Source organism: Carcharhinus amblyrhynchos, unplaced genomic scaffold (assembly GCF_965287045.1).
Source record: "Carcharhinus amblyrhynchos unplaced genomic scaffold, sCarAmb.v2.hapA scaffold_37, whole genome shotgun sequence".
Classification (NCBI taxonomy): Eukaryota; Metazoa; Chordata; class Chondrichthyes; order Carcharhiniformes; family Carcharhinidae; genus Carcharhinus; species Carcharhinus amblyrhynchos.
The window spans coordinates 6,073,130-6,086,091 of record NW_027649778.1 but is presented as its reverse complement, the minus strand read 5'-3'; the positions used below and the strand labels follow the sequence as shown (position 1 = coordinate 6,086,091).

The following is a 12,962-nucleotide window of genomic DNA, read 5'->3' as shown; positions in this document are numbered from 1 at the left end:
CATTGCAGTGATTTACTGACCAAATACCCACCCCACTCATGTAATATCCCACATAGATACTGGGGAGCAATATATTCCCACCCCCATTATTTTTCAAGTGTGTAGGTGACCAATTTAAAATTGTTCCTTGTTGAACATAAGATAACTTTTAAGGACAGACTTGTTAACAATCTTCTGGGGACAGTAAAGTTTAATATTCCAGACTGTTCCCCAGTAAATCCCACACTGATACAGATCCTTGCCTGTATGATTTCCACTGTTACACAGTATCCACATGCCCCCAACACATCATCATTTCCATTGTAAATGGCACAATGACCCACCGTGCGTGGTGCCCAACAGCCGGTTAAAGACTTCCTTCACCACGATGGGATTGAGTTTAATCAGTTTGGGCAGTGCCTGGATTACCTCTTTCTGCGGAACAGAATCAAGATGCTAATTACCTTGAAGTTTAAACATTAAAGCAGAATCACACACTGGCAGAAAGTTTACACTCCAGCCCAGTTCTCTATCGGTTTTATAAAAAGAGGGAACTCCTACTGTTCTTTTGAAAGGTTGCGGGTGGAGTTAACTTCTGCTTCATAGCTTAGTGGCTATACACATCATCCAGTGTGGTGCTTCACCACATAAACCAAGGGGCTTCCCATTTTATCAAATCACTAAATTCCAGTCACAGTAGCAATAGCAGGCCCCGCTACAGTTTCACCATGCCCTCAGGTTAAGGAGTTGGGTCTAATCAACCAGGGCTCCTTCCCCTGATCAGCACCAGGTGTCTGCTGTTTGAAAGGTACATGCGAGGACAGAATCAGACTGAAAGTGAGATTCTCTGCCTCTGTCTCCCCCAGTCAGCTCTGCTGTCGATGTTATTCTGCACAACATACCAGCCAAAGGAGCTAAGTAGGCCCTCTCACAGCAGTCAGGGGCTGGAATTTCAGCCAGCCCGACATATACCTACTCAAGAACAGGAATCATCCCCCCAATCACACTTTTTCCAAGTCTGGAAATTATCTCTCCTCACAACCCCCCAGGGATGGAAACTGCCCCCCAGCCCCTAACCCAAGCACTGCACCCCAGCTCCCCACAACCACTCATCCCAGGCAAGTATGTCACCCCCTACCCAACATTTCATTTCCCTCCCCCTCCACCCCAACTGTACCCCCCTCAAGTAAACCACCCCTCCTTCCCGCAATGCGGCAACATCGGGAAGCAAGTATTATCACTTCAATGCCGTGGTACAGTACCTTCTCAAGGCCGTTCAGCACTGGGATCAAGAAGCGAACATCTGGGACCCTCTTGTGGTAGAGATCACGGACTCGTTTGACCAACTCAGGTGACGGAGGAACTGGAAATACACAGGGCCATCAGTTTACAAAAAGGCATGATTCTTAAAGCAGAATTTTAGCAGAAGGGCGCAAGAGGACAAGGTAAAGAGTTCCTTTGTCAGAATCCTGTGGCGCACTCAGGTACATTGACAGATGGGGTTTTGGGACCAGTGGTGGTGTTTACTCAGAATGAGGCTTCACATTCCTATCAGGGATGGAATTCAAAAATCTACTCGTGAGATCAGTATAGAAAAATGATCACAGAGTTTGCCAGTTTGTCATGAAAATCCAAAAGGTCCACTGATGACCTTCAGTTAAAAACTCATTTATTAGTCACAAGTAAGGCTTACATTAACACTGCACTGAAGTAACTTGAAATCCTCCTAGTCGCCACACTCCGGCATTTGTTCAGATCAACGTACCTAACCAGCACGCCTTTCGGGCTGTGGGAGGAAACCGGAGCACCTAGAGGAAACCCACGTAGACACAGACAGAACATGCAAATTCGGGAATAGAACCCGGGTCCCTGGCGCTGTGAGGCAGCAGTTCTAAACACTATTACTGTGCCGCCCCAGAGAGGAAATCTACTCCACTACATTGGTCTGGCCTCAGTGTGGCTCCAGCCCCGCATTATATAACTGGCTTTAGTGCCCTCAGAGGATTAGGACTAAGCAATGGTTCAGCCACATCCTCAGCATAAATAAAGATATCCACACCACTCATCTGGGTGCTGAAACGTCCTTTTCTTCCCAAGACTGGTGGAACTACTGATGGGGACAAGGATTGGGGTTTGCTTTATAGCAACATTCCTCCCAACTCCATTCTTCTCAATAACAGCAAACTAGGCTTGAGTTCCCTGGAAGGTTAAATCTATATACAAGTCTGGGGCTACAGGTCATATCCAACTCTCTCCAACTTTTAGAGATGCATCATAAAAAGCATTCTTTCTGATTGTATCACAACTTGGTGTGGCTCCTGCTCTGCCCAAGACCGCAAAAAGCTACAAAAGGTCATGAATGTAGCCCAATCCATCACGCAAACCAGGCTGCCATCCATTGACTCTACCAGGCAGATTTTCAGTCCTCTATAGCTCAAAATGCTCCCTGCACAGACAGGAGTTGAGAGAGTGTTTTGTCAGTATACTGTTAAAACCCTGGAGAGAAAGAGCCAAGTCCTGCAGTCGAATTAATTAAATCAAAAGAGGTGGAGAACAATACAAAACTCTATGGTTACCTTTGTCCGTTAAGATGTGTAGACAACGAGTCACAAGGGTTTCGGCTCCTTTTGGACAGTTCTCCACTAGCAGGAGAAGCTCAGGCGAGTTCATCCCCATCCCTCGGATCTGAAGCAATGCAAAGCATGTTACAGCGCAAAAAACACACCATGCACACACGGTCTTCACAAGCCTCTCTCTCGCTCTGCGTCACACCATCAGCTGCACCAAATGACTGTCAATAATCCCAGGCAACAGGAGGCAAGGATTGAGACACTCAGGGAAGGACCTGGGGAAACCTTCAGGACAGCCATGTAATAAGCCATTGGGTCAAACTGACAGCGCTGTGGGTATACCTACACCACATGGACTGCCGCGGTTCAAAGTGAAGGCTCACTAATACGATACTAATTTTGGACTATGGAAACATAAGCCAGCCAGGTCCGTTGCCATAGAAGACAGGTCTGAATAATTAACAAATATTTCTCATTTAAAACATGTGTTTTGAATTTACAAGATGGACGTGCTTTGCTTTTGGTAACATTTTGTGAAACTTCAGTCAGTGACAAAATACAGCAGGCCTTGGCGGGAGAGATCGAAGAGTCATAGAATCCCTACAGTGCAGAAAAAAGCCATTCAGCCTATTGACCATAATCCCACCCAGTTCCTATTCCCTAGAATCCCACATATTTATCCCACTGATCTCCCTGACACTAGCATGGCCAATCGACCTAACCCGCACATCCCTGGACTGTGGGAGGAAACAGGAGCACCTGAGGAAACCCATGCAGACACGGGGAGAATGTGCAGACTCCACAGAGTGACCCAAGGCCGGAATTGAACATGGGACCCTGGTGTGTGAGATTGCGGTGCTAACCACTGTACCACCATGTTATAAGAAACAATAAATCTACTGAAAGCAGTAACGCTGTCAAGCAATGGTCAGGAACAAGATGGCTGCCAATGCTAGACTAATGAGTAGGGTCGTCCAACTCCGAATGATAATGCAGGCGAAGACATGAAGAATGTCTCAGGGTCGGATGAGAGTCATGTGGGTTCAATTCGGTGGGAATCATTTCACTGTCCAGCGTCCCATATTGCTGGGCAAAAGAGGGGAGGTAATGACCGTAATTTATGACAAATGAAATCCCATGAGGTAAGGATGTGTATTGTTATTGGCTGGAGCTAATAACAGGACAATTATTGACTGATTTGTATGAATGTTTGCTGGATAATGCCGACAGGAAAGGTGGGTAATGTAACTTGGTTGATGACACTGCCTTCACAGGGGTTTTGTTTTCCAGACTGAAATCCGGCTACCCGCATTCTTTACCTCGAGTGCTGGGCTTCCTTGTATCATTCTCTCATTCGACCTAAAAGCAAATTACTGCGGATGCTGGGATCTGAAAGCTAAAGAGAAAAAATGCTGGAAAATCTCAGCAGGTCTGGCAGCATCTGTAAGGACAGAAATGAGCTGACGTTTCGAGTCCAGATGACTCAGCTTTAACAAAGGATCGTCTGGACTCAAAATGTCAGCTCTTTCCCTTCTTTAGAGATGCTGCCAGACCTGCTGAAATTTTCCAGCATTTTCTCTTTTGGCTGCCATTCAATCATTTGGCTAAATCAGTACACTGCATTTTGAGTCGTTGTAATTAGCTTAAGTCTGAGCAAATATATAGCCTCGAAAGGAAAATCCCACCCCACCACCATTTACAGTGCCATAAAGGCTTTACAGCCTTCTGAGTGACAGAAAAGGTCTTAGTTTACTGTACAGTCCGAGAGATGGCATCCCAGTCAGTGCAGCGTCCCCTCAGAACAGCACTGGGAATATCGACCTAGGCTACACGTTGAAGCCTCTGGAACGGGGAATTGAACCAGCAATCTTCTAACTCACAGACAAGAGTTTTTCCCACTGAACGGCAGACATCTCGAGGGGTGTGTGTGTGCGCGCGCGCTTCATGTACTTACCGGCTGCTCGATGACACGCAACACAGTGCGCTTAATATCAGCGATGGCCTCTGTGTAGACGGCAGCAAGCTCATGAATGAGTTTGTGGTTCTGGGGAAGTAGAGCAAGGTACAGGTACAGACACTGCTTCACCGTCTCCTCCGTCCAAGGGGCTGCCACCTCTGTCAATCAAAGAATTCACAAAGAAATTCAACAATGAAGAGTTCCTGATCCTGATTAGATGTACTCCCAACCCAAGCAACTGATCCAGACCTTGCTGCGCATGCCTTCAACCCAGATAGCTGATCCACACACGATATCCAGACACCCCCATTCAGCCAGCTGACCTAATAAGAACATAATAGGAGCAGGAGTAGGCCATCTAGCCCTTCGAGTCTGCCCTGCCATTCAATAAGATCATGGCTGATCTGAAGTGGATCAGTTCCACTTTCCCGCTTTCTCCCCATAACCTTTAATTCCCCTGTCTATCAGAAACCTATCTACCCGTGACTTAAATATATTCAGCGAGGTAGCCTCCACCACTTCAACGGGAAGAGAATTCCAGAGATTCACCACCCTTTGAGTGAAGAAGTTCCGACGCTGCGACCCAGTTAGTGCACCAGCTCCTCCCACTTACGACACCCCACAATGTAGTTAAATCAAACCCAGTCGAGTTTGCCAAAACCCCACCCATAAGTTGGGGAAAGCCACATTTTCAAAGGTACCATCAAAAGAATGATGCACAAGACCATAAGATGTAGGAGCAGAATTAGGCCACTCGGCTCATCAAGTCTGCTCCGCCATTTAATCATGGCTGATTATTTTCTCATTCCTATTCTTCTGCCTTTTCTCCATAACCCCGATCCCCTTATTAATCAAGAACCTATCTATCTCTGTCTTAAAGACACTCAATGACCTGGCCTCCACAGCCTTTAGCGGAAAAGAGTTCCGCAGATTCACCACTCTCTGGCTGAAGAAATTCCTCCTCATCTCCGTTTTAAAGGGTCGTCCCTTTAGCCTGAGGTTGTCTCCTCTGGTTCGAGTTTTTCCTACTAGTGGAAACGTCCTCTCCACGTCCACTCTATCCAGTCCTCGCAGTATCTGTAAGTTTCAATAAGATTTCCCCCTCATTCTTCTAAACTCCAATGAGTACAGACCCAAAAGTCCTCAACTGTTTCGCATACAAGTTCATTTCAGGGATCATGCTTGTGAACCTCCTCTAGACCCTTTCCAAGGCTGGCACATCCTTCCTTAGTTACGGAGCCCAAAACTGCTCACAACACTTAATAAATGGAGTCTGACCAGAGTCTTTTACAGCCTCAGAAGTACATCCCTGCTCTTGTATTCTAGCTCTCTTGAAATGAACGCTAACAGTGCATTTGCCTTCCTAACTGCCGACTGAACCTGCACATTAACCTCAAGAGACTCTTGAACAAAGACCGTTTGTGCTTCTGATTTCCTAAACCTTTCCCCATTTAGCTGCATGCAGAGAGCCAATCAACATCCTGTCCATGTACACAGCATACTCAGACGCTTGCATCACACCGCCTGGCAAATCGCCCACCATACAATGGGCACAACCCCAGACAGCCTCACCCAGCTACCCAACATTCAGAAGGGCGCACATCTGCCTAGCTTGTGCGTACCTGTGTCTTTGTCAGCACCAAAGAGGATGGAGGGTGGGTTGGGATGAACCAGTAGCTGCAAGTAATTCAGAGCAAACTTCTCAATGTAGTCACGAAGCTGCTCCTTGTCGTACATTCTTTTAACAAACATCAGCGCCTGCGAGCGGACCTGCAGATGACAAACCAGAAGCTGAGAATCTTCGTAGGAAAGCTTAAAGTTTTTTTTATTCGTGTCACAAGTAGGCTTACATCAACACTGCACTGGCTGAAGAAATTCCCCCTCACCTCTGTTCTAAAGGATCGTCCCTTTAGCCTGACATTGGGCCCTCTGGTTCTAGTTTTTCCTATTAGTGGAAACATCCTCTCCACGTCCACTCTATCCAGGTCATGCAGTAGCCTGTGAGTTTCAATAAGATCCCCCTCATCCTTCTAAACTCTGAGTACGGACCCAGAGTCTTCGACCGTTCCTCATCCGACAAGCTCTTTATTCCAGGGATTATTCTTGTGAACGTCCTCTGGAATCTCTCCAAGGTCAGCACATCCTCCCTTAGATACGGGGCCCAAAACTGCTCACAATACTCCAAATGAGGTCTGACCAGAGCCTTATACAGCCTCGGAAGGACTGTGAAAATCCCCTCCGGCACTGTTTAGTTACAATGAAGGAGAATTTAGCATGGCTAATTCCCCTAACTATATGTCTTTCGGATTGTGGGAGAAAACAGGAGCAGCCGGAGGAAACCGGAGCAGACACGGGGAGAATGTGCAGACTCTGCAGACAGCGACCCAAGCCGGGAATTGAACCCGGGGCCCTAGCACTGTGAGGCTGCAGTGCTAACCACCGTCTGCCCACATAGTGACCAAGTGACCATTTCAGATACCCGCAGCTTGCATGCAGTACTTCCCAATGAGAAAATGAATTTCCCGCTGTAATAGAGAGTCCTACAGATCAGAAGTGTCCCAACTCAGATCAGGGCTCCCGATGGTGGGGGAGTCCAGAACCAGGGCTCACAGTGTGAAGATTTGGAGATGAGGGACATTTCTTCACTCAAATAATGGTGAGCCTGTGGAATTCATTTCCACAGGAAGTAGTTGATGCTAAAACATTGAATGTATTCAAGAGGTGGCTGGGAAGAGCACTTGGGGCAAATGGGACGAAAGGTTGGGACGGCAGGATGGCACAGCGGTTGGCACTGCTGCCTCACGGCACCTGGGACCTGGATTCAATTCCCAGCTTGGGTCACTGTCTGTGTGGAGTTTGCACATTCTCCCTGTGTATGCGTGGGTTTCCTTCAGGTGCTCCGGTTTTCTCCCACACTGCAAACATGTGCAGTTTAGGTGGATTGGCCACACTAAATTGCCCCTTACCATCAGGGGGACTAGATAGGGTAAAATGCATGAGGTTATGGAGATAGGGCCTGGGTGGGATTGTGGTCGGTGCAGACTCAGTGGGCCAAGTGCCCTCCTGTTGCACTGTAGGATTTGATAACCGATAAGGTTATGGGGAGAAAGCAGAATTAAACTATTGAGTTGGACGATCAGCCATGATTCTGATGAATGGTGGAGCAGGCTTGAAGGGCTGTGTGGCCTCCTCCTATCTTCTATATTTCTATGTAAGTGCCACCAACAACAGACAGAGCAAAGGGATAATCTTGGAGAAAAGCTGCGGAACTGGGAGAGCAGGATGATGATTGGGGTGCGAAGGAATGAGGGATAACAGACATGGAGATATGGTTTGGAAGGGAAAGGACTGTGGTGCAGGGAGATTGCTGCATTTTGCATCTTCACCTTATCCTTCTCGTGAGAGCTCAAATCAAGCAGCACATGAAGATACTGGAGCTGTTTGGAGGGTCGTTTGAAGATCAGATCCCTGAGAGTGGACATTCCCAGGTAGATGCGAGTCTGCGGGAAAGACAAGAGACCAATGTCAAAGCTTTCAATTTAATATAGCAACAGAACTTCACTGAACCACAGTTTCTGTACAGCGCAGAAGGCCATTTGGCCCATCGAGTCTACACCAACAACAGTCCCACCCAAGCCCTATCCCCATAATCCCACCCTTTACCCTGCTAATTCCCAACACTAAGGGCAATCTGCCCAAATAGCACATCTTTCAGACTGTGGGAGGAAACCAGAGCACGTGGAGGAAATCCTGCAGACACGGGGAGAATGTGCAGACTCCACTCAGACAGTGACCCAAGCCAGGAATCAAACCCGGGTCCCTGGCGCTGTGAGGCAGCAGAGCTAACCACTGTGCCACCCAATGCTGGAGGTTTGGAAGCACCTCTGGAGAAAGAAACGGAGTTAACATTTTGACTCTCTGTGACTTTCCCTCAGAGTTTAAAGTTTATTTACTAGTGTCACAAATAGGCTTACATTAATACTGCAATGAAGTTACTGTGAAAATCCATTAGTTGCCACACTCCCTGTTTGGGTACACTGAGGGAGAATTTAGCCTGGCCAGCGCACTTAACCTGCACGTCTTTCGGACTGTGGGAGGAAACCGGAGAAAACCCACACACACATGGGGAGAATGTGCAAGCTCCACACAGACAATGACCCAATCCAGAAATCGAACCCAGGTCCTTGATGCTGTGAAGCAGCAGTGCTCACCATTGTGCTACCGTGTTGCCCCAATCTATAGTGCAGAAGGGGGCCACTTGGGCCACTGAGCCTGCCCTGATAACAATCCCACCCAGGTCTATCCCCGTAACCCCATGTATTAACAATCTGAATTCCCTGACACTAAGGGGCAATTTAGCATGGCCAATCAACCTAACCCACCCAAGCCGGAAATCATACCCAGGTCCCTGGTTCTGTGAGGCAGCAGTGATAATCACTGTGCTCAGTTGAAGAGAACGAGAAATATGGTGGAGTTTATACTCTTCAATGTCAGAGCTTTTAATATGATTGAAGGATAAATGAGGTCGGAAATTGGATGGAATGGATCCGTGGCAGCATTGTGATACGTACCTCATCCTCGCAATATCTGCGGATCACCTCCAATGCACTGTCAGTTATAGAGGGAGCTTCCAGGACCAGCTTGGTGAACAGCCTAATAAAGAAAGATGCACAGTTACCAAAAATAACACCGATAAATTACAGCAAACAAATACCCCACTTGCAGGAACTGTGAAGCATGCGCTGATCCTTGCTGCTTTCAGTGTATGCTGACTCACTCATAGCACAACAACAAACTGATGCGAATAATCAGATAAAAATATCTTGTATTTGGAAAGCCATTATCAGAGTAACCTGGCACCAACTTCATGGGAACATTATCCCACAAAACTGGTTGGGTGAGAACAATAAGGCTATAGACAAAATTTAACACAATGAGGAGGATTTTAAAATCAAGTTGTTGGCCTGCAGAGGGGTGATGCTGGCATGAGTTACAAGTTGTGATACGGGCAGCAGTTTCCTTTTCTGATGAGCTTAACTTTGCAGAGGTGGGAGGCCAGCCAGTTGAGCTGAAGGGAAATGAGGTACACCCCAACTTCCTAACCACCAAAAATCAGCATTTTTCTATTTCCAAGTGGATGGCATGGTGGTACAGTGATTAGCACTGCTGCCTCACAGTGCCAGGGACCAGGGTTCGATTCCCAGTTTGGGTCACTGCCTGTGCACGGTCTCCCCACGTTTGTGTGGGTTTCCTCCGGTTTCTTCCCACTGTCCAAAAGATGCGCTGGTTAGGAACATTGGCCATGCTAAATCCTCCTTCAGTGTCCCTGAACAGGGGCCAGAGTGTGGCGACTAGGGATTTTCACAGTAACTTCATTGCAGTGTTAATGTAAGCCGACTTGTGACTAGTAAATAAACTTTAACTTTATTACCCAAGCCAGCATTCCCAATTCATTTGGACAATGGACTCTTACCCATTTAAAAGTGCTCCCAAAAGTTTACGGGACATGAGCAGAGGTGCACCCGTGAGCTATGCACACCACAAAGGTCACAGAACCCACCCCTAACCAATGGAATGTATGTTTGTGGATAGTAATGGAGTAGGATTGAACTGTGAAGCACTCCCCAACCAAATAACCTGCTGTTGAGGTTTGCCCAAGACTGGTCAGCTTGGCCTGACATTACAGAACCCTGCCTCAGTCAGAGTCAGAACTCGAGGGGAGCACAGAAATCTGCAAAAGCAACAAAGGAGTTATCAGCCGGAGGCGAGGAGAGTGGATTCCACCAACGTAAGTTACAGACCCGTCCTTTTGATCTGGTTTCTCCTGCAACCCCGACAGTAGGCTGGTCAGACACTCGTCATAATTCTTCAGGCTGCCGCTGGGCCACTGGCCAAGATACAAGTTGTACTCCTGGTACAGCCAGGCAAAGGCAAGGTCGACACGGCTCCGGATATCCTCCAGGATAAAGTCCATCATCTTGCCTTTCAGCTTCCCGTCAAACTGAGTCACAAGGCGTGCCAGAATCTTCACACGAATCTGGATATGGAAAATTAAACAGTAAACACAATGCAACATGAACAGCAGTGCATCTGCTCAGGGGGAGTGCAATTCATTGGCAAACTGAGTATTTCTAACTCTGCTAATCTTCTCTGTATCATTCCAACTTTAGTACAGGTAATGATTGCTATAACCCATCACTCCCAATGTTGCAAATTACCAACCATATCGTTGCCATTCGTGAAGCTCAACGCAAACTGGAGGAACAGCATCTTACCTTCCAGTGAGGCACGTTACAGCCCTCAGGCCTCAACATCAAGGGACGAAATAGGAAGTGTCAAGAGCTTCAAGATTTTAGGTGTTCAGATCAATAACAACCTGCCCTTGTCCCCCATGCTGACATTATAGTTAAGAAAGCCCACCCACGTCTCTACTTTCTCAGAAGACTAATTTGGTATGTCTGCTACAACTCGCACCAACTTTTACAGATGCACCATAGGAAGCATCCTTTCTGGTTGTATCAGAGCTTGGTATGGCTCCTGCTTTGCCCAAGTCCGCAAGGAACTAAAAAAGGTTGTGAACATAGCCAATCAATCACATCAACCAGTCTCCCATCCATTAACTCTGTCTACACTTCCCGCTGCCTTAGCAAAGCAGCCAGCATAATTAAGGACCCCATGAACCCTGGACATTCTCTCTTCCACCTTTTCCTGTCAGGGAGAAGGTACAAAAGTCTGAGGTCACGTACCGACTCAAGAACAACTTCTTCCACGCTGCTGACAGACTTTTGAATGGATTTACCTTATATTAAGTTGATCTTTCTCTACCCTAGCTATGACTATAACACTACATTCTGCACTCATTTTCTTCTCTTAGAATGATATGTTTTGTTAACTTAGCATGCAAAAAACAATACTTTTCACTCTATGTTAATACGTGTGACAAAAATTAAATCAAATGTAACAACTTCAGATGATTAGCTCTACCACACCTCGACCCCTTCATTTTCATTTCATTTACTTACTGATCTCTACCTTTTACTACTTAGTGTCTTCCTTCATTTTTCTCCTCCCCCCTCAGTCGTTCCCCCTACTTTATCCTCCCTTTCTCTAAATGTTATCTCTCTCCCACCCAGGTGCTCCGGTTTCCTCCCACAGTCCAAAGATGCGCAGGTTAGGTGCACTGACCATGTTAAATTGACCCTTGGTGTCAGGGGATTAGCAGGGGAATTATGTGGGGTTACGGGAAAAGGGCCTGGGAGAGATTGTGGTCAGTGCAGACTCGATGGGCCAAATAGCCTCCTTCTACAATTCTATGAAATTCTTGGGAGCTGAGAAGAATGAGAAATGATTTCACTGAAAGATATAAAACTCTTTGCGGGTTTGGCAGATGAATGTCTAGAGGCCGTTTCCATTGGCTGGCAAAATCGAAACCCAGGGACAGTCTCAGCATAAAGGAGTGACCATTTTTGACTGAGGTGAGGACAAACATCTTCATTCAGAGGGCTGTGAATCTTTGCAATTTTCTAAGGTAGAGATGTTAAAGTTTATTTATGAGTCACAAATAGGCTTACATTAACACTGCAATGAAGTGCACTCTAACCAGCACATCTTTAAGACTGTGGGAGGAAACCAGAGCATCTGGAGGAAACCCATGCAGATGTGGGAAGAATGTGCAAACTCCACATAGACAGTGATGCAAGTCAGGAATTGAATCTGGGTCCCTGGCGCTGTGAGGCAGCATTGTTAACCACTGTGCCACCATGCCATCTACTTCTTTAAAAAAGTTAATTCACTTGTTCAGTTGTTGTGTATTGGGAGCAAGAGATTTTTGGATGCTATGAGGAAAGTGGAGTTAATGTGGAAATGCAGCCAATTTATTGACTTGCACAATGGGCTCAAAGAGGGCTGTACAGTCTACTCCTGCTCCTATTCCTGACCTCCCCCCACCCCCTCGCCGTCACCCCGGCCACGCAAAGAAGCAGAGAGAAATACACAATACCGGCCCTGCTCCGCCTCTTGCCACCGCTTTCTCTGCTTTGAGGATGCGCTGCACGGCTCCCAGCTTCAGCTTGTCAATCTTATCCACCGGCAGCTGCTGAACAACATCGCCCAGTCGGAAAACCTTCTTCCGTCCACTCTGCCCTGGCCTGAAAAACAACACATATCCAATCAGCTGAGAAAACGAGGCAACATGCCCAGGGGTTACAAATCGGTACAGCTTCTCTTCCACCTTCTTCCATCAGGAAAAAGGTACAAATGTCTGAGGTCACGTACCAACTGATTCAAGAACAGCTTCATCCCTGCTGCTGTCAGATTTTTGAATAGACTTACTTTGCATTAAGCTGAAATTTCTCTACACCCTAGCTATGACTGTAACACTACATTCTGTTTGCTCTTGTTTCCTTTTCTATGAACAGTACGTTTTTGTCTGCATAGCACGCAAGAAACAGTACTTT

The 12,962-nt window shown here is 46.8% G+C and overlaps 1 protein-coding gene across 2 annotated transcripts in view; it reads right to left on the bottom strand.

Moving 5' to 3' along the window:
• The window catches only part of sympk (symplekin), a 61,615-nt gene that overhangs the window by 14,549 nt on the left and 34,104 nt on the right, over positions 1 to 12,962 (bottom strand). For both annotated transcript variants that reach the window (XM_080218163.1, XM_080218164.1), the window contains exons 12-20: positions 12,506 to 12,653; positions 10,308 to 10,543; positions 9,078 to 9,159; positions 7,893 to 8,006; positions 6,129 to 6,276; positions 4,504 to 4,664; positions 2,556 to 2,664; positions 1,242 to 1,342; positions 324 to 414 (exon numbers count right to left, since the gene is read on the bottom strand). In XM_080218163.1, the coding sequence (XP_080074289.1) occupies positions 324 to 414; positions 1,242 to 1,342; positions 2,556 to 2,664; positions 4,504 to 4,664; positions 6,129 to 6,276; positions 7,893 to 8,006; positions 9,078 to 9,159; positions 10,308 to 10,543; positions 12,506 to 12,653 (1,190 nt within the window). The remainder of the gene's footprint in view (positions 1 to 323; positions 415 to 1,241; positions 1,343 to 2,555; positions 2,665 to 4,503; positions 4,665 to 6,128; positions 6,277 to 7,892; positions 8,007 to 9,077; positions 9,160 to 10,307; positions 10,544 to 12,505; positions 12,654 to 12,962) is intronic.